Source organism: Tamandua tetradactyla (genome assembly GCF_023851605.1).
Source record: "Tamandua tetradactyla isolate mTamTet1 chromosome 22 unlocalized genomic scaffold, mTamTet1.pri SUPER_22_unloc_2, whole genome shotgun sequence".
NCBI classification, from domain to species: Eukaryota; Metazoa; Chordata; class Mammalia; order Pilosa; family Myrmecophagidae; genus Tamandua; species Tamandua tetradactyla.
The window spans coordinates 2,026,673-2,045,872 of NW_027518252.1; the positions used below are offsets into that span (position 1 = coordinate 2,026,673).

General features: G+C 40.0%; 1 protein-coding gene across 1 annotated transcript in view; it reads left to right on the plus strand.

The window, feature by feature from the left end:
• Positions 1 to 2,044: 2,044 nt before the first annotated feature.
• LOC143672931 (uncharacterized) overlaps positions 2,045 to 19,200 on the plus strand; it is a 46,370-nt gene continuing 29,214 nt past the window's right edge. Inside the window, 7 exon segments of the mRNA XM_077147358.1 lie at positions 2,045 to 2,069; positions 4,387 to 4,509; positions 5,383 to 5,425; positions 7,545 to 7,656; positions 10,476 to 10,542; positions 11,532 to 11,635; positions 18,439 to 18,534. Of these exon segments, the coding sequence (XP_077003473.1) occupies positions 2,045 to 2,069; positions 4,387 to 4,509; positions 5,383 to 5,425; positions 7,545 to 7,656; positions 10,476 to 10,542; positions 11,532 to 11,635; positions 18,439 to 18,534 (570 nt within the window).

Here is a 19,200-nt window from a genome sequence, read left to right on the forward strand (position 1 = left end):
CACCTGTGGGTCAGCATGACTGTCACACCTCTCAGGCTCTAAGCATCCTCCTGGGAGGGACTATTTGTTCAAAGAGGAGGAGTTTTTCTTTTTTTTTATAGCTGTCTGTCAAAGGGCTTTGTCTTCTGGTTGAAAAAAATCGGATTTCCTTATTTCCTTGATAAAATTAAACCTGTATTATTTTCATTGACAGTAACTTTAAAGTTACACAGAGGCCTCTCTGCTGTCTGCATTCTATGCAGCAGTTTCAGGCTGAGGAGACTGTACAGGTGTCAGACACATGCGAGAAAGATCCTGCTTGTGCTGACTATTGACCTGCTTGAGCTTACATCACACTTTACAAAAATAAAATCTTAAAAGTGAATTGGTCCATGGATGGATTTCATATCCTCTTTGGGGCACTACGTCATTAATTGCACATCAGTCAACATATATAAATGAGCCATATGAGGAAAATACTAAGACAAAGGCTGTGGGGGGAAACAAACAAACAAACAGAAGTTCCCTGCCTCTTTAAAAAAAAATTTATTAATAAAATTGATCAACATACAATGTGAACATTCTTAACATATGAACAGTCCATGCTTGGTGTGTAATCAGTGGCTCACAATATCATCATCACATAGTTGTATATTCATCACCATGAGCATTTCTCAGAACATTTACATCACTTCAGAAAAAGAAATAAAAAGAAAAAGCTCATACACACCCCTTTCCCCTCCCTCTCCATGACCACTAGTATTTCCTTCTACTCAATTTATTTTAACATTTGTTCCCCTTATTATTTATTTATTTTCAATCCATATGTTTTACTCATCTGTCTATACTGTAGATGAAAGGAGCATCAGAGGGCCACGGTGGCTCAGCAGGTAAGAATGCTTGCCTGCCATGCCCGAGGACCCGGGTTCGATTCCCGGTGCCTGCCCATGTAAAAAAAATGGAGCATCAGAACAAGGTTAGAAGTTCCTGTCCTAAGGAGCCTGGTCTAATAGTTCAATTAAGTAAGTTATTTGTATGAAGAAAGTGAACAGTACAAAGCAGTGTTTGATGAGGTGCCTAGTGAGCTGTCAACCCTCAGCGCCTAGGAGACCATGGGAGATGGAAAGTGTCATGGAGAATGCACCTGTCAGAGGGAGGGGCAAGCAAGGAACCAATGCTGAAGAACAAAGAACACAGGATAGAGGATATCTAAGAGAGGTTATTTTTACTTGCGCATACTCATATGTTCCATCGGCAAAAGATATTGGGGTTTTATCATTGTTGTTGTTCTTGTTTGGTTTGGTTTTGCAATTTTCTTGTGGTAACATATTTCCCATTTTAGCCACTTAAATGTGAACTTCAGTAGCATTAGTTCCATTCAGTGTTGTGCCTCCATCACCACCATCCATTCATCACCCAAACTTTTGTGTCACCCCAGACAGGAACTCGACCCATTAAGCAGTAACTCCCCATTCTCTCCCACCCCCAGGTGGCATCTAGTCTACTTTCTGTCTCTGTGGATTTTCTGGAAAGATATTGTGTGGGTGGCATGATGCAGACACATGCACCATGGTCTTTTAAGCAGTAAGTGAGGGCATTGAGACCACACACACAGTTAGGCAAGCAGTGCCCTCACCAAAGGCACTGTCCACAAAGGGGTGAAGCCAGGAGGGGATGAGGTCCAGCCCGAGCCTTGCTGAATTTGCATCTTGGTGCTAAGCCATTCTGCCCAGAATGAGGGGCACCTTTTCTCTGCCCGGCACCTTTGAGCAGAGCTAAATCCAAGCACAGGGGCACCTTTACTGAGAAATTGTCATAGGAGTGATGCCAGACAGCCCTGGAAGTCCTCAGAGAAAGTGACACTTCACCAAGGGCTGGTGCTGTGAGGGTGCTTGACTCAGTCACAGGAAAGAATTCAAGGATGAGTCAGTGTGTACAGCCAAATAATTTAATAAACTCGATGCTGGAGAGCCCGGGGAGTTCTCAGAGAAGTGGAGACCTCGACCAGGGGCTGACGCCTTGAAGGCTCTTGACTCAGCTGCAGAAAAGAACTCAAGGATAGTCGATGTGTACAGCCAAAGATTCCGAAGGCAAGTCAGTGTGTATAGCTCAGAAATTTAATGGGTGGCAAAAGTACACCTTCAAAGGGAGTGAGTGTGAGCATTCCGCAAAGGAGGAGAGGCAATCTGAGGTTGGGATTCCTGCATTATGAGGACTTAGAGGGGCCCTTCCCTCTCTGGTTATGCTAATAAGGCACTGATGAGCTGTCCTTTACATTGGTTCTTCTCAGATGCTGAACTGAGTGAGGGCTGGGTGTGCTCACACCAAAAGGAGCTTCTTGTTATGGGCCTTAGGGTCACTTCCACTCTCTGCTTCCCTATGCACCCCCCACTCTCCTTTCCCCACACCACCCAGCTCCTTTCCTGCCTCAGGAGTGCTTCACTCTTTGTACACAGAGGTGCTGTATATGACAGCTACAACTCTGCCTATAAACTGTAATCTGACACTGAATAAGTCAGCCAATATCTGAATAAGTGCAGCTGAGATGGATTATTGAAGTTCCATAATGAGTCTCCCTACATAAAGATGAGCTCTTAAGTAGATTCCTGCCTATTGATTTTGAAGATTAAGCATGGGGTCTGTGTGTGTGTATGTGTGTGTGTTTGGGAGGAGGGAGAAAGTAGAAATGCAGTAGAAGATCTTTCAACAGTTCTAAATTTTTGATTCCAAAAACTAAAAAGCTTGATGCTAAGTTTTAATAAAGTTCTCTTTATTTTAAACCACAGCAGTGTTTTCCTAATATTTCAAGGCATTCCATGTTTTTTTGCCACATAATGCAATTCAATTATGGACTGAGTCCTCTAATGTACTCTGGTGCTTTAAGTACTGATGAGCAGAACTGAAGAAGGCCAGGCCTCTGTCCTCAGACATTTATCTACTTAGGAAAAGAGAAATGCTAACCATAAAAGGAGAGCATTGGCCTTTCATAGGGTTGATTCATTATTGGATACCTTGTCAGGTATATTCTTGATTTTGACACAGTAAGTCTCCAAGTGTTACCTGGAATTTTCATAGGCTGGCTAAGTGGTAAGCAAACAACCACAAATGCTTACACTAACATAACATTTCCCACCTTTGTGGTCATTTTCAGGTGAATTAGGATTAAAATTAATCAGTTACAGCGATGCCATTTTAATGTCTTGCTTTGTACTCAGTCACCATGGGGTTTTCACATCCGCAAAGGAGGAGAGGCAATCTGAGGTTGGGATTCCTGCATTATGAGGTATATATTTTGTGAGTTTTTTGCTGTGTGGGCTGACACCAAAGAAGGTCTGACCCATGGATAACACACTTTGTCTCCCCTCACCACGTTCCTTCCTTCCTCTGCCTTCCATGTTGGAAATGGCTAAAGGCCTCTGTTGTGAGAGGTCTGCCACTGCCAATTGAGGGAATGCACCACAAAGCCACCCTGTCTGCCTCTGTTCATTAGCCATTCAATGTACACACCCTCTTGCCTCTCCTTTCTATTCCCTCTTTCATCAACTTCAGCCTCATTGTGATCAAAGCTATTGATCACAACTGTATACAATTACTACCTTGGACCTTGTGGTCAGTATGAAGGTGAGTAAGACTCCCTCCCCATCCTAGAGCTGTCAAGTTGAAGAGCTAATAAGGAGGATGGATGGATGGATGGAGAGAGATGGAGATTGGGAGAGCTAGTATAGATTATGGGTTATAGTTGCTAAGTGTGCCCAAAGATAGACAGAAATGAATTTGAATCCCAGCTCAGGCAGAAACTAGCTCCATGACCTTCTGAGAGCTTCAGATCCCTCATCTGCAAAATGGAGGTAATAATGCCTTCCTAGCTTGGGTTGCTGTGGATATTAGAGACTGGGTATTTAAACTGCACAGCATAGTGCTTGGTTAAAACAACAAAGAGGGACTCAGATAACTACCACAAAAGGTAGTAAGTGACATAAGAGAAGTACAAACACAGAGTTGTGGGGTTTCCCAGCAGGAAGGCTCACACCTGGCAGGAGGCTGCATGTGAGTAAGTGCTGGAGCCTCCCAGCCTCCAGGTAATCCACCACCCCAGCACATGGCTAGGCAGGGCAGGCAGGGCCCACGGGGTACAGACTGGGTGGCCAGGCAAAGAGGAACCCAGCAAGTCCTGGCACAGAGGGACTTTTACAGTGAAGCAGGCCTGACCTACAGCTCCTGCCCTCATAGCCTTTACCCAAGAGGGGTCAGAATGGGGACTTGGAAAGGGCACAGCTGTCAACATTGACTTAGCCTGCTGGTGAAGGTTGAAGATCATCCCACTCTCCAGAAAGTGTGGTTCCTTCATCATTTTTCTTCACCCCCAGTCTGGATGTCTAAGGTGAAGAGTTTTTCCTTCTTCTCCAGCTCCAAGGCTGAGAATGGTGTGGAGGAGAAAAAGAAGGCCAGCAGGTCATGAGCAGCCCAGTCTCCAACCCTGTCCAGCGAGGCTGAGTCTCCAGACCAGAAAAGAATCATTTCCTGAGGTGAGTCCCCATGTTAACCCTCTTTGTTCTTTTTCCCTTTTGAAATAAAACAGGTTGCTGGGAGGACATGTTTTATGGTGGTTGTTAAGACTAGGAAGCTACTATAGGCAAAAAATACATACCCCTAAGAAAGAAGAGGGAGTGTTTTCATTGACACCCATGGACTAGAGCTTGAATTCCTCTCACCTCTCCATGGCAGCATCTTTTTGTTTCCTGCCCTAGGCTTCTGCAAGAATGTTGGCCCTTTCTTAAAGCACTCATTTTGCCCACTCTTAGTCAAAGATTTGCAAAGTGCTGGGAAGGCTGGCCGGTTTGCTAAAGGGGCCTTCCTGGGTTGGGGTGCCTGCTCAGCCTTGGGGCATGCACCCCTGGCATCTCACTTTCCTGGCAGCCATTCAAGCAGTGCAGAAGCTGTCCCAGTCTTGAAAGGAGACCCATAGGGCTGGTGTTGGAAAGGAAGGTAGATTTAGTTGTAGAAGTGTGTGGGGCCATGGGGGAAGGAGTGGATTATTTTTAAAAATTATTTGTCTTTTATTAACATATATTTTATATTCACATACCATGTGATCATGGAAGGAGTGGTTTTGAGGTGTGTAGCTCTAGTACCCTCACTCTAGGAAGCAACAATTAGGTGCTTTCTTCCACATGAAAGGAAGAAGTAGAGACTTAAAGTCACTTTTCAGCCCTTGAGAGAGAGTGGTTAAACCAATGGTCAGTTAGGGGTAAATGTCACACTTTATCTATACCGAGTAGAGAGTGATTGCCCTCCTTCACCCATTATGAGGGCCATTAGAGGGGTTACCTTCTATTTCTTTTGGCCTTTGTTAAGGGATTGATTAAATGATTCCTGTTCTTCTCTTCTTTCCTGGCTATTCAGCTTATACCTTCTTTCCAAATCTATCCTTCTTTCAGGACCAAGTGTCTTCCCCCAAGCTTTTCTTTTCTGACTGCAACTCCCAACCATGTCCCCATCTTCTCTGCATGCCTGTTCTGTGGCATTTTGCCCACAGCCATTCCCCCACCCCCAGAGTAGTTTCCTATCAGAGCATCCTGCCTCACGCACCAAGTCATTGTCTCCACCAAGGCCCAAAGCTTGTTGTTTCTTTTGTCTTCCACCACTGTTGACTCGCTACAGCAGGCACTTTAAAAGCACTGTTGGTTTTATCCCAGCTTCCCTGGACTTTGGATGAGGTTTTATGTGCTCATTGCCAGGGCTGGCTTCATGAATGTGTGATCTGTGCAATAGCCTGGGACCCTGTGCTTGGTTTAATGCTCTGCTGTCACTGTCTTGAAATTCTGCATAGTTTGAAAATAAGGGGACTTACATTTTTATCTTGCACTGGACTCCCAGTGCAAGAGCTGATAATCACCTTAGAAAGTGAGAATAGCATGGGAAGAACTGAAAAAATCAATACTGTATAAATAAGCAACCACCCCCATCCAGAGGTCAGTGCTATGCAGACAACCTCCTGTAATGCTTATGCCTATTGAAATTATCAAGGTGGAAACACCCTATTTATCACATTTGTTTATACCCGTGGATTCTCAGAAGTTTTAATCATTTTCTCAGCAATTCCACTAGCATTTATCAACTTGAATCAGTAAAGATGATAAATTCAGATTAGTGAATGATAGAAATAATGTGTACTTTGAATTTTTAAAACAAATTTTATTTTCAAGTAGAGTATAGATGTTTACTGATTTTCAAAAAAAATCCCTGGAGTTTAAAGGGAATTTGTATCTGTGAATAGGTTAACTAGTCTATAGCTGAATCAAAATTCACTTACCATGAAATGCTGAGAGGTATTTTGTGATTTTTAGCTCCACAGAGTTGGGAACTGTTGGGGATTGGAGGGGCCTAGACATCACAGCGTTCTTCATTTCACAGCTGGGAAAACCAGAGCCTAAATTCTCCCAAACTTCAGTTATTCCAATTCCTCAGCCATGTCTGTAGACCATCTGAACTACTTCAGATTCTTCTTAAATGTTTTAAAGCTGAGACTCATTCTGCGGAGTAATTTGAAATCATGGATTTCATATACCATTTCCCCCAGTAAACAATAAAAACAAGTACATAATTATGTAATAAAACTTGTCCACCTATACACCGCTAAAAATCATGCATGCATTCCACTTTGAAATGACTTTTTTCACTGTAGGGCAGAATTCATACATCTGAGATAGAGGGTCGGAGCTGGAATCACCTTAGGAAGAAGTCCCGGTGCTCTGCCCTGTCCCTAAGGAACAAAGGATGATTCACTTCCAGACAGGCTCCTCTTTTCTTCCTATTTTCATGTCTACCTTTTCCCCAGTCTGAGACGGGTCTTGTTGTCATTGTTGCTATGGTATTTTTGTTGTAGTTGATACGTTTTTGTTTTTTTTCTGAGATATTTTTGTCTCTCTTTTCATCCTACCCAATTCCAGCTCATCCTGTAGACCCAGCATATTAAACACACACTGATTTCTTCTCTTACCTCTTGTTAGACTTGCTATCTCTATATCTTCTCCTAACTCCCATTGTTTTGCTGCTGAACCATGTACTACCTCTTTAAAAATATCTCTGATGAGCACCCAGACTCCTAAAGGATGAAGATTCTCTTGGATACCCCTGAGGCATTTAACACAATGCCTCACTCTACTTACACTTGTTAAAAATTAATAAAATTATGAAACAAAAATATCTTTGATTGAGCTAGAGCTGCAATTTTATTTAATAATTTTCCTCCTTTACTCCTCTTTACACTGATTAAAATAGTTTCAAAATGATAAAATTACTTTCACAGCTTGGTGGTTATTTCTCCTTTCCATAATTTACTGTTTCTGCAGTTTGAGATTAGAGCCTGCTGAAGTCATTCCCACTTCCTAAATATCTGCTACACCCTTAGAGTATTATGAATGATTATTGATGTCTAGAGGAGTAAAACAAATGTCAGGATTTCTCATGAGATGGTGTAGTAATCAAGGTTTACTACAATAAAACTCTAATGAAGTGGCATAAAATGTTTCATCTTATAGAGTCCCTGGATTTTCTTTTTTCAGGTCAAAATCCAGTTTTGATGGTGCCTCTTTAGTCAGTGATAAGAATGACTGTAAAGCAGAAAGCAAAAATGACTTCAAAACTGAAAGGAAAAAATCTTTGTCTTCCACCCAGGTAATTTGGGAATGCAGTATCTCAGGGTGACAGATGTATTGGGGCCAATGGGAAAAAAGAGCCCCCAAGTATGCAGCTTTCTTCTGATCAGAACTAATCAAAGCATTGGTTTTAAATTATATAGAGGAACAGATAGGCTGCAGTTCTTTTCATCACTATATCAATACTGTATTTCACACCTGACCTTTCAACACACATTGAGTGCTGTGTTAGGCAGTGACCCCTGGCTTCCACAAGTACCCACAGAGCAGGGACAAGCACAGAAAGCCACCTGCCTTGCTTGGGCAGTCATGACTGTCCTCCAGAAGTAATTCTGGTTCTGTTCTGAAATAAGGCTCAGTTCTCTGTCACAGAACATGATGCATTTAGCGGAGCCAGGTATATATATATATATAGTTTTTGACACTTCACCCCTAAATACTTGAACACATGTCTCCTGAGAAGTAGAACTAAAACTGTTGACCCCCAACAACCCCTTCCAACATGAAAAAGTTAGAATCGGCATATCCCAAATAACCCCCCCAAAATTGGAAAATGATCAAAAGTGGTGGTGGAGTTATACAGAGAAAGTCAGGTTTAACAAATGAGTATGAGTACTGAATCATTAAACTGATATTTCTTTTAGCCTCCAGTACCTTAGAGCAGTTAGAAATAAAAACCTAAACTTATGAAATTGTAACCCATACTAACCTCTGAAATCTGTTCTACAATTAATTGTTGCAAGGAACTTTGATGTTTATTGCTTTTATGTATATATGTTATTTAGAGAGAAGAAGGAGTACAATAGAGAAGATAGGATTTTACAAGTGAGTATGACTGCTAAATCATTGTATTAATATTTCTGTTGTCTCCAGTTCTTGGAGCATCTAGAAGAAAAAACAAAAAATTATGGACCTGTCACCCATACCAAAGTTTAAAATCTGTTCTATAATTACTTGTTAAAATATACTTGGAAATTTACTGTTTTTTTTCGTATATATGTTATATTTCAAACACACACAAAAAATAGAAAAAACTATTGATACCCCCAAGAAATTTAAATAATAAAAGTGCAGAAAATATTATTACTAGAAATTCCATATTCAGTTTTCACAGTACTCCCATTAATGAACATTCTTTTAAAAAGTTTCTTTTCTTATTCAGGATCTAATCAAGAGTCATATACCACATTTATTTGTGAGGTCTAAATTTAAATCAGTCCCCTACCTTTTTTGCCTTTCATTATATTGATATTTTTGAAAAGTCCATAGGCTGGGATTTTTTTTCACTCCCTATTTTTTGTATTTATTTTTTTCTGTGTTTCAACAAATTAATCACCCCACATGCATGGCAATAATATTTACAGAGTCTGAACGCCACAGCTCTGTTTTCATTGCTTCCCAGAAGATAAATGGTGTTCAGCAAAATGTGGAAAAAATGGTTATACCTGTCATCTTTCCCAAATATGCTTTCTTCTTTTTTATCAGATTTAATCAATGTTTGTATATGTATTTTCTCTCTTTGAGTAAAGAAAGAGTAAATTTTTGTGACTCCAGTAGTTCACTATAGGCTGGGATAATTTTAAATTAACTATGTATCCAACTCTTGCTATAGCCATTGAAGTAAGAATCTCAGTACAGCCCTCATAGAATACTTAGCTTTAATCAAGGTGACTTTGTGGGGGTAGAATGTACTCCTAGAAGCAGATGAAGTAACTTCCTTTATAAGGCATTTAGCTATAAAATAGCTGATCTGTGGGGGACTTCTCTTGTCTTAAAGACCTGGCCTGTAGCTGTTCTTTACGGCAATTAGTAGGGCCAGTTTAACCATGGAGACTTCTTCCAATTTGAATTATAAAGGCATATTTGTGCCTACCTGTTTGCTCTCCTTATGAGACTTTTTTCATCAAAAGCCTTCTATGAGGCAAAGAGGTCCTGTGAAAGGAGAACTCAGAGTCTTCTCTTAATAGCTGTGTGTCCTTTAAGAAACAATCTCCTTGAAGCATCATGTCCTTATCCATGGGATGAGGACATCAGGTTCACAGTGTTATTGTGAGGGACAGTATCTGTGAAAGCATTTTACAAACTGTAAATTGCTGCCTACACATAGCTGCTGTGAATTGTAGAAGCAGATGCCTCAAGAATGACACAGTATTTCAGACTCATGGGCCCTGTCCTTGAATTAACTCATTAACTCAGCTGGAGAGTTAAGTTGTGTGATTTTCCACTTGTCTTGATGGTCCTCTACCCCTGACACTAGCTAAGGAAAAACATTCATAAGAATAGTAAGGCTGTAAGTTTTTTAGAACAGCACCTCACTTAAACTGATGGCACCCCCATGAGATAGGTACTATTTTGTCCTCTGGCACAGAAGAGAAACCTTAGTCCAGGTCATACACTGAGTGGTAGAACAAGATTTAACCTCAGGTCCATCGGACCACAAAGCTTTCAACCACTATCAGTCTCCACATCTGACTCACCTGTGTCACTGGTCCCCTGAGCTGCAGCTCCTTCCCTTGTGAGACTCCTTGGAATTTCATCTCATATCTTAGGGATGTTCTTATCCTATTACCTCAACAGAAGTTGACTACCAGCTGCATCCTTATTACAAATTTATACTCAACAGTGACTTACTACCCTGGTTGGGAGATGAAACTTTTGTGCTCTGCCTTCAACTGGTTTCATTTAAGGGTTGTATGGGAGATCAGATGAGAGAGAAGGAATTCATGAAGATAGTATTAAGAGAGGGGAAATGTCTTATTTAATTGAAATTGAAATTGAAAAGTGTGATGTTTCACCCAAAACAGTGAGAGCAGTGATGCCTGTGTTTTCTCATTGCAGTACAAGGCAAATATGCACTTTCACAAGTTGTTTCTCCATGTCTCAATGGAGTAACCACTGAGGCAAAGTAAGTTCTGACCTGTTCTTATTTTTTCATCCATATATTTGAAAAGATGCTGATTAGTTTTGGGGGAAAGAGGAGATGTGGTCTGGGGACTTAAATCCCAAGGGGAATGGGTTTCTGCAAGTCATGGTGTAAAAATAATGCCAGCTTCACTCAGCTCTCCCCGAGGGCCTTAAAGGGTGAGAGTAGAATGGGAAACTGAATCTCTCCATGGTATGGGGTAATAAAAGATGATCCCAGAATGAGGTCCTTGCCTGCCATAGTCTCTGCTGAGATGAAAGTGATTGGATTCAAGGTAACAATCTTGGGGCAAAAGAGGTCACTAGAAGAAAACTAAAAGGCAACACAAATCTAAGTTGGCGGATGTGTGGAGTACCTGTAATATGCAGTGTGATGATCACACCCATTCACCTTCTCCAGCTCACCAGGTAAGCTCCTCCTCCCCTGACCAGTGGTTTGGAGAGGGTGGCCACATTCGGCTCTAGCCTTTCTCAGCACACAGAGGTTCAGGCAAGATGCTGGATTCCTCTCCTGACCTCCAGAGAGGAAGGTGGGGGCCAAGTGCTCTTCCCCCAGGAAGACCACGTGTTTACAAAAGGAGTCAAAGGCAAGAATTCCAGGGAGGGAGGGGCAGAAGCACTAATTCTAGCACATACCTTCCTATGGAGAGGAAATTTTTGGGAAAAACCACTTGTGATCTCTTATAAGGGATGGTAGACTTGCCTTTCCATGTTGATTTCCATTTGTATCCTAAAGTTTGTACAACTTTGATTTAAACAGCAAATAAACTCTAGTCCTAGCCACTGTCCTCCACAAAAGATGACTGTGAAAGAGGTGACAGAATTTAAAAAATATATATGTGTATTATCTAATCCCATCCCTAGAGTTATCAAATATATATATATATTTTATAAAAATAAACAAATATATATATATAATTTTTGTTTTAAAAGAAATTCTAAATGATGTTATACCTGTAAATATTTTCCCAGGCTTTACCTGTGCTCTTCAGAAAGAAATACTGTACCAAGGAAAGCTCTTTGTATCAGAAAACTGGATTTGTTTTTATTCCAAGGTCTTTGGAAAAGACACTAAGGTAGGTATAATTGTTTTAAAAAAGAAAGAAAAGAAGAAAGCTAACCCTGCAATTTTGTCTTGTGAATATTAATTATTTTTGATTCAGTGATATTTTTGCAAATTTAATCATTATGTAAAGTTTCCTTTGTCATTAAGTTCCAAATTTTACAAGTTCTAAATGTCTGCAGATGATACTAACTCCTCTTTTTTCCTTAAATGTCACTATTTCATTTATTTCCTTATACACATATATGTGTTCCTCTTCTACAACCATATTTTAAATGTTTTTATCCCAATATTCACAAAGACCACTCAAAATTTTTCCAAGGGAGGGCATACCATAATTTGTTTCAAAGGCCTGCAACAAAACCAAAGAAAGTCTTTGACATAAATATTAATTTTTACATCTTATTTATGCCGGTTAACATCAAAGATGCCTAGGAAAAGGAATGTATACATAAGCTATTAGTGTACAATCACCAGCTATTAGTGTACAATGAAATGAGCAGGAATTGGACATATAAGGCCTCACCTGGGAAAGTTGCATACCCACAATCACTTGTGGGTATCTTTTCATTAAGCACATCTTTCGGGGAGTGGAGTTCCATGACACTTTGAGTCATTAGGGTGAAGAGCCTGAAAGAATTGGCAGTCTTCCTGAGGTACTGTCTTCTAAAATGAGAGCCTCAGAATAATGGCATAAGAAGTAAAAAGATGATTTCATCCCACTGATGTTCTTTTCTTTCAAGCTTTGACATCACATCAGAGTTTTTTCAGGCCACCACAAGAGGGAGTCAGAGAAACTTCTTTGGTTTCTGGGACCTCAGTGAGTTTCCAGTCATTCTTATTCATGGTTATGAATAAGCAATATCTATACTCATGAAGCAGCTGACAAAAGAGTGATAGGTTTTATTTAAATATTCTCACTAAGAAGCTTAGCCTGTCTATAGGGATGCTTAATAGTTACTTCCACAGGTCTTCTTTTGTTGCTCAGATGTGGCCTCTCTCTCTCTCTCTTTCATTCTGCAAATGAAACCATTGCTTTCCCCCTCACTGGGACATGACACCCAGGGGTGAAAGTCTCCCTGGAAATGTGGGAGATGACTCCCAGGGATGAGCCTGACCCTGGCACTGTAGGATCAACAATGCCTTCCTGTCCAAAAGGGGGAAAAGAAGTGTAACTAATAAGGTATCCGTGGCTGAGAGAGTTCAAATGGAGTTGAGAGGATGCTCTGGAGGTCACTCTACTTTTTATTAACTTTTTTCTTTTTAATATAACAACAAACAAACAAAAACATTCTTAACATATGGTCATTCCATTCTACATATATAATCAGTAATTCACAATATCATCACATAGTTGCATATTCATCATCATGATCATTTCTTAGAAAATTTGCATCAATTCTGAAAAAGAGATAAAAAGACAACAGAAAAAAATTCATACATACCATACCCCTTACCCTTCCCTTTCATTGATCACTAGCATTTCAGTCTAAGTTTATTTTAACATTTGTTCCCCCTATTATTTATTTTTATGTTGTTTGTTTTACTCATCTGTTGATAAGGTAGAAAAAAGGAGCATCAGACACAAGGTCTTCACAATCAGAGTCACACTGTGAAAGCTATATCATTATACAATCATCTTCAAGAAATGTGGCCACCAGAGCACAGCTCCACATGTTCAGGCAGTTCCCTCCAACCTCTCCACTACACCTAAACTAAAAAGGTGATATCTACATTATGCATAAGAATAACCTCCGGGATAACCTCTGTTTGGAATCTCTCAGCCACTGACACTTTATTTTGTCCCATTTCACTCTTCCCCCTTTTGGTCAAGAAGGTTTTCTTAATCCCTTGATGCTGACTCCCAGCTCATTCTAGGATTTCTGTCCCACATTACCAGGAAAGTCTGCACCCCTGGGAGTCTTGTCCCACATAGACAGATAGAGGGCAGTGAGTTTGCTTTTTATGTTGGCAGGAGAGAGAGGCCACATCTGAGCAACAAAAGAGGTTCTCTTGGTGGTGACTCTTAGGCCTAATTTTAAGTAGGCTTGACCTATCCTTTGTGGGGTTAAATTTCAGATGAACAACCCCCAAGACTGGGGGTTCAGCCTATAGCTTTGGTTGTCTGCACTGCTTGTGAGAATATCAAGAATTCTCTAACTGAGGAAGTTGAATTTTCCCCCTTTCTCACCATTCTGCCAAGGGGACTTTGCAAATACTTTTTTTACTTACTGTTCAAATCACTCTGGGATTTATTGGGCATCACTCTGGACAAGCATACAAAATCTTATGCCCTATTCAAGGTTCCATGTACTTATGGTGTTCAATTAAGCTGTCCACATAAGTTATATCAGGAAATGCACTAGTCAAAATATAAATTTTGTACCAAAAAAACATTTTTTGCTTTAGTCTCACACATAAGTAAAAATTTTAAAATATTAATTACCATCTATTTTCTTATGCCCTACTTATGCAGTAATGACCTTCCTTTGTTCTTCTTCATGCAAAAATATTTTTAAATTTGTACATTTAGTCACTATCATTGTACACCCTAAGCATTCCTAGATTATATCATCTCAGTCTTTATCATCTTGCTTTCTTTCTAATTTCATTTGTTCCCCCAGCCCTCCTCCCTCAATCGTTCCCACATTCAGCTTCATTCAGTGTTCTAACATAATTGTATTAATGTTAGATAGTATTGTGCTATCCATTTCTGAGTTTTTGTATTCAGTCCAGTTGCATAATCTGTATTCCTTCAGCTCCATGGAGGTCACTCTTACACAAGCTTCAGTTAGACATTGCTACCTACCATAACTTGCCAAACCCCAACCAAAACCATTCATGCCAATCCTAAAGAACACCTAGCACATTATATAAGATTTCAGGAAAACTTTCCAGAAACCTACAACCTCCAGATGGGCCCCTAGACTAGACAAGTCCTGAAATGCAGAGGGATCAGCCCTTCCAGAACATCAGCTAGTTCCATCCCCCGTCCCACATTATTGACAGCCCCTTCCAACATGAAAAAGTTAGAATGGGCATAGCCCAAATACCCCTAAGGAGTGGGATAGAAAGATTAAAGGTGATGGTGGAGTTACCCAGAGAAGGTAGGGTTTAAGGAGTATGATTGCTAAATCATTAAATTGGTATTTCTTTTAGTCTCCAGTATCTTAGAGCAGCTAGAAGTAAAATTGTAGAATTGTAACCCTTACCAAATTCTGAAATCTCTTCTACAACTAAGTGTTGTGATGTGCTTTGAAACTTACTGCTTTTTTGTATATATGTTACTTTTCACACACACACACACACACACACACACACACACACACACACACACACACACACACACAAAGTCTCAAAAGGCTTCCTAGAAGAGTATATATATATTCTCCCTAAAGCAACAGGCAATCTTATAAAGACCATTTAACAAATATAATAGGAAGATCTTTATTTTGGTGATGTTAGGTAAACAGGCTAGTATACCATTCTTTAGATCACACAGTCATTTTATAATGTTCCTTTATAATATAGGGTTTTGTTTATATAAATAATCTTAGATTTTTTATCTGAATCTGTGTAATGCAAAGCAATATTAAACAGCATCCCACCAGATTTCTAGACTTCTGAATTATAAGAACTGGTTTGTGGAATGGAAAGGGGAATGGGTAGTACTGATTTCCAGAGCAGTGTGATAAATGCTCAAGAATTCAGAGAGAGCCAGCACATCTGATCAAAATAACAGAGGCTGAAAAACATTAGACAAAATTAATCTCTGTTAAGGGATGGGAGAATTTACAAGGGTGGTAAATGAAATTTTATACTAATATGATTTTAGGAAGAGTTTCAAAATTCTACTTGTACCTGAGAATTGATATACAGAAACACTAAAGAGTGACCCTGTTGTTTTTAAAGGGATGGACACATTAGGATTGCTTTTACATGTACTTTATCTAATCTATAAAGATAAAAGTTTGAAAATTAGCAGTACATATGAAGATAAGAATCAGGTATGTTTCTCCGTTCTAAGGATGAAAGAAATCTGGGCTTCAGATCTGAGTCCAACATGAACCAATATGAACTGACAGAACCAAAACAAATTGCTCCAGGAAAGGGAATATTTTAAGCATGCTTTAATTTAATCAGGACTCTTTAGTCAGCCTGTTGGCATTTTCAGATGCTAGTAAAATTAGCATATGTGTCTCACATTCAAACTGAATTCAAACTGAAAATGATTTTTGTCTCATTTTGCAAATGTTATTTGTAATTATGAACTCAGAAGCGATTGATTGAAAACTTCTCTGGGTGTTCCATGCCTTAGATTATGACAAATCCATATAGTATAGTCCCTTGTCACTCCCTACATGCTTGTGTTGCTGCTCAGAAATAAAATGAGACTCATTTTTATATCATCTATCTTGGTATATCCTTAAGTTATATTTTTCCAAAGTAATCCCAACTTGCAACCTCTGAATCACCCTCTCTTTTTTTTTTGCATGAGCTGGCATCAGGAATCGAACCCAGGTCTCCAGCATGGCAGGCGAGACCTGCCTGCTGAGCCACTGTGGCCCTCTGAATCACTGCTTCCACTGCAAAACTTGGGGGTATAGATTTATTTGGCAAAATAGTCGGTTTGGATCAGCACCTCTTTCTTCCATAGTATTCCTCTCCGGAACTTTTGAGGGCCAGTAGAATAATGTCATCTTATGAATGAAAGTATTCACAATTAAAAGCTCATTTTTCTTCCTTCCAGCTGGGGTACCAATAAATAAGGCTTTATTCTTCCCTACTGTCTTTGTTGATCTCTTTCAGAATATGTGAAGCATTTTTACAAAATAAATGTTCAAGTGAGTATGTGTACCTAGGGAGAAAGTCAGATCATTTTCTTTTTACTATGGGTGAATGCGTTTTAATTTGTAAGCTGCTGGAATGCAATATATCAGAACTGGAATGGCTTTAAAAGGGAGAATTTAGTGAGTTACAAGTTTACAGTTCTAAGCCTATAAAAATGTCCAAGCTAAGGCATCCATGGAAGGGGGGATACTTTAATTCAAGGAAGGCTGATGCATCAGGAACACCTCTGTTGGCTTGGTAGTCCCATGGCTGGCATCTGCTGGTCCCTTGCTCCTGGGCTCTTTTGCTTTCAGCTCTGTTCCTGTGGGGCTTCCTCATTTTCTTCTCCAGGGTTGGCTTTCATCTCTTGGCTTCCCTTGGTTCTGTCCATGTTCTAGCTTGTTTATCATCTCATGATGATGTCTGCTGGGCTCCAAGCATCTCCAAACATCTGTGTCTCTGTTCTCCAAGTGTCGGCATCTGTGCCAGCTCTCTGTGTGTCTGTCAGCACTCTCAGATCTCTGTCATTTCTGAGGTTTCTCTGAAATGTTTCTCCTTTAATAGACTCCAGAAAAATAATCAAGACCCACCTAAAATGGGTGGAATCACATCTGCGTGAAGATAATCTAATAAAAAGTTTCTGCCCTGCATATTGAATCAGGATTAAAAGAAATGGCTGCTCCCACAAAATTGGATCAGGATTAAAACATGGCTTTTCTGCTGTATTATGTAATACTTTCAAACCGTCACAGTATGTGACTCTACTTTTAGGGACTGAAATGATGTGATCCATTTTTCTTTGTGATCAGATCTGATTGGAGGGATATAGCATAAAAGTAGCAGGAACATCTATTTGTTGTGACATCTTGTGGCACACTGTATTGAACAGGACTCACATTTGGGACCAGATGATTCAAATTCCATCTTTAATAAGAAGTAGAAAGAGGGAATTTGAATCATATATGTATGATTCATACATATACATATGATTGATACATATATATTCATATATGTATGATCCATATATGTATAGAATTTGAATCATATATGTATAGGCTTGAGGAAGTCAAGCCTATACATATAAACATTACCTTATCTCTTATAATATCTCCTTTATAGGATTTTCATAATTAAATGACATTCTCCTCCAGTAAACAGGTGTCAATAATGGTAATTTCTACCATTATCATTGTTGTTGTGCTTTCTTGTTTGAACCTGAAAAAAATTGAAGATTTTTTTTGTCACCTATCCTCATTTTATGAGATAAATGAGATGAATGAATTTTTTGAGTGCTGGTTTTTTTTTCCATATATTACCTCATTTCATCCATGCAAAACCCTGGGAAGTAGGTAAGACGATCTCCACATTACCAATCAGGAAACTGAGGTGGAGGTAGAAAAGGTTATACGATTGAGTGGGTCACATAGATAGTAACAGAACTGAGCTGAGAATTTGGTCCCAAACTTTCTGTCCAGTGATCACTGCACCCATGCGTTTCATCGTTTTTCCCACCCACCGTGCCTGAGGAGAGACGAAAGTGAATGTGTGAGGATTAGCCCAAGTGGATGACCACAGGAGGAAATTTCTTTAGAGCCTTGGGCTAATCTTTAAAGCAAGTGGAGGGCCACCATGTGGCTCTGTGTCAGAGTTCCTGCCTGCCAGATAGGAGACCCGGGTTTGATTTCCGGTGCCTACCCGTGCAAAAAAAAAAAAAACAAAAGGAAATTTGGCACTGCTATTTCTAGTTTGTTTAAAGATAAGGGTTTCCAGTCAAGGCCGTCAGTAGCATTGATGATCTAGATTTATCCTCTGGCTTTGTCAAGACCAATTTGAGGAGCATGGCAACATAAGCCATGCTGCTTTCTGAGACTCACACTTCCTGGGAGCTGGAGAGCTTGCTGCCAGTTTTGATTGATTGCTTTGTCTTTTTTTTCCCTTTAACTGTCACCTGAAAACTTACAGTACTGTTCTGCATGTGTGTTTCAGATCTCAGTTCTGGCTTTCTTGATAACCCAAATAAAGAAAACCACAACTGCCCTTCTGGTGCCAAGTGCCCTGGTTATAGCAACAGTTACAGACAGGGTGAGTACACAGCAGCGTGACGATGACTGTGTTTTGTTTCCCTGCTCCAGGCTGTGTTCACCCAGGGGCTGGGTGCCAAGGACTGGGACCCTGAACCACAAATACAACAGTAAATATCATCATCTCATGTGGTGCATCAGGAGATAAAAAGGCATACAGAGCCTTTACAGATGTAGGTAATGGTTCCCCTTACAAAGAGGTTTGTTCTAATTTCATTGTTGCCAATTTAGAATTTCCTGCTGACTTAATTATACTTGCCTGCCCAAGGTTGAAAACAATTATTCGTTTCCAACTTCCTCTTCCCTAACATGTTTGGTCAAGCTAAATGGACATATACAGTTCCTTTAATATTAAAAACAGCAAACCATCACCTTGTTGCCAGGATGAAGCAGGATAATTCTGAAAAGCCCCTGGGTGGATGTGACCAGCCTCCCCAGAGCTGTCCCGGATGTGTAAAGCCTGAGCTTGCTCTGCAGTTGCACCTGCGGGGCCTGTTTCTTGTCCTTCTTTGCTATTGGGTTGCATTAGCTCTTTTCCATGTGGAAATTCTGGAGCTACTCCAAACATGGCCAACCAGAAGTAAATTGCACTGAGAGAAGTATTTGTTTTAGCATGGCAAGGGAGTGTGAATTAATTTGGGTTACTAATTTTTCACTTGATTTTTTA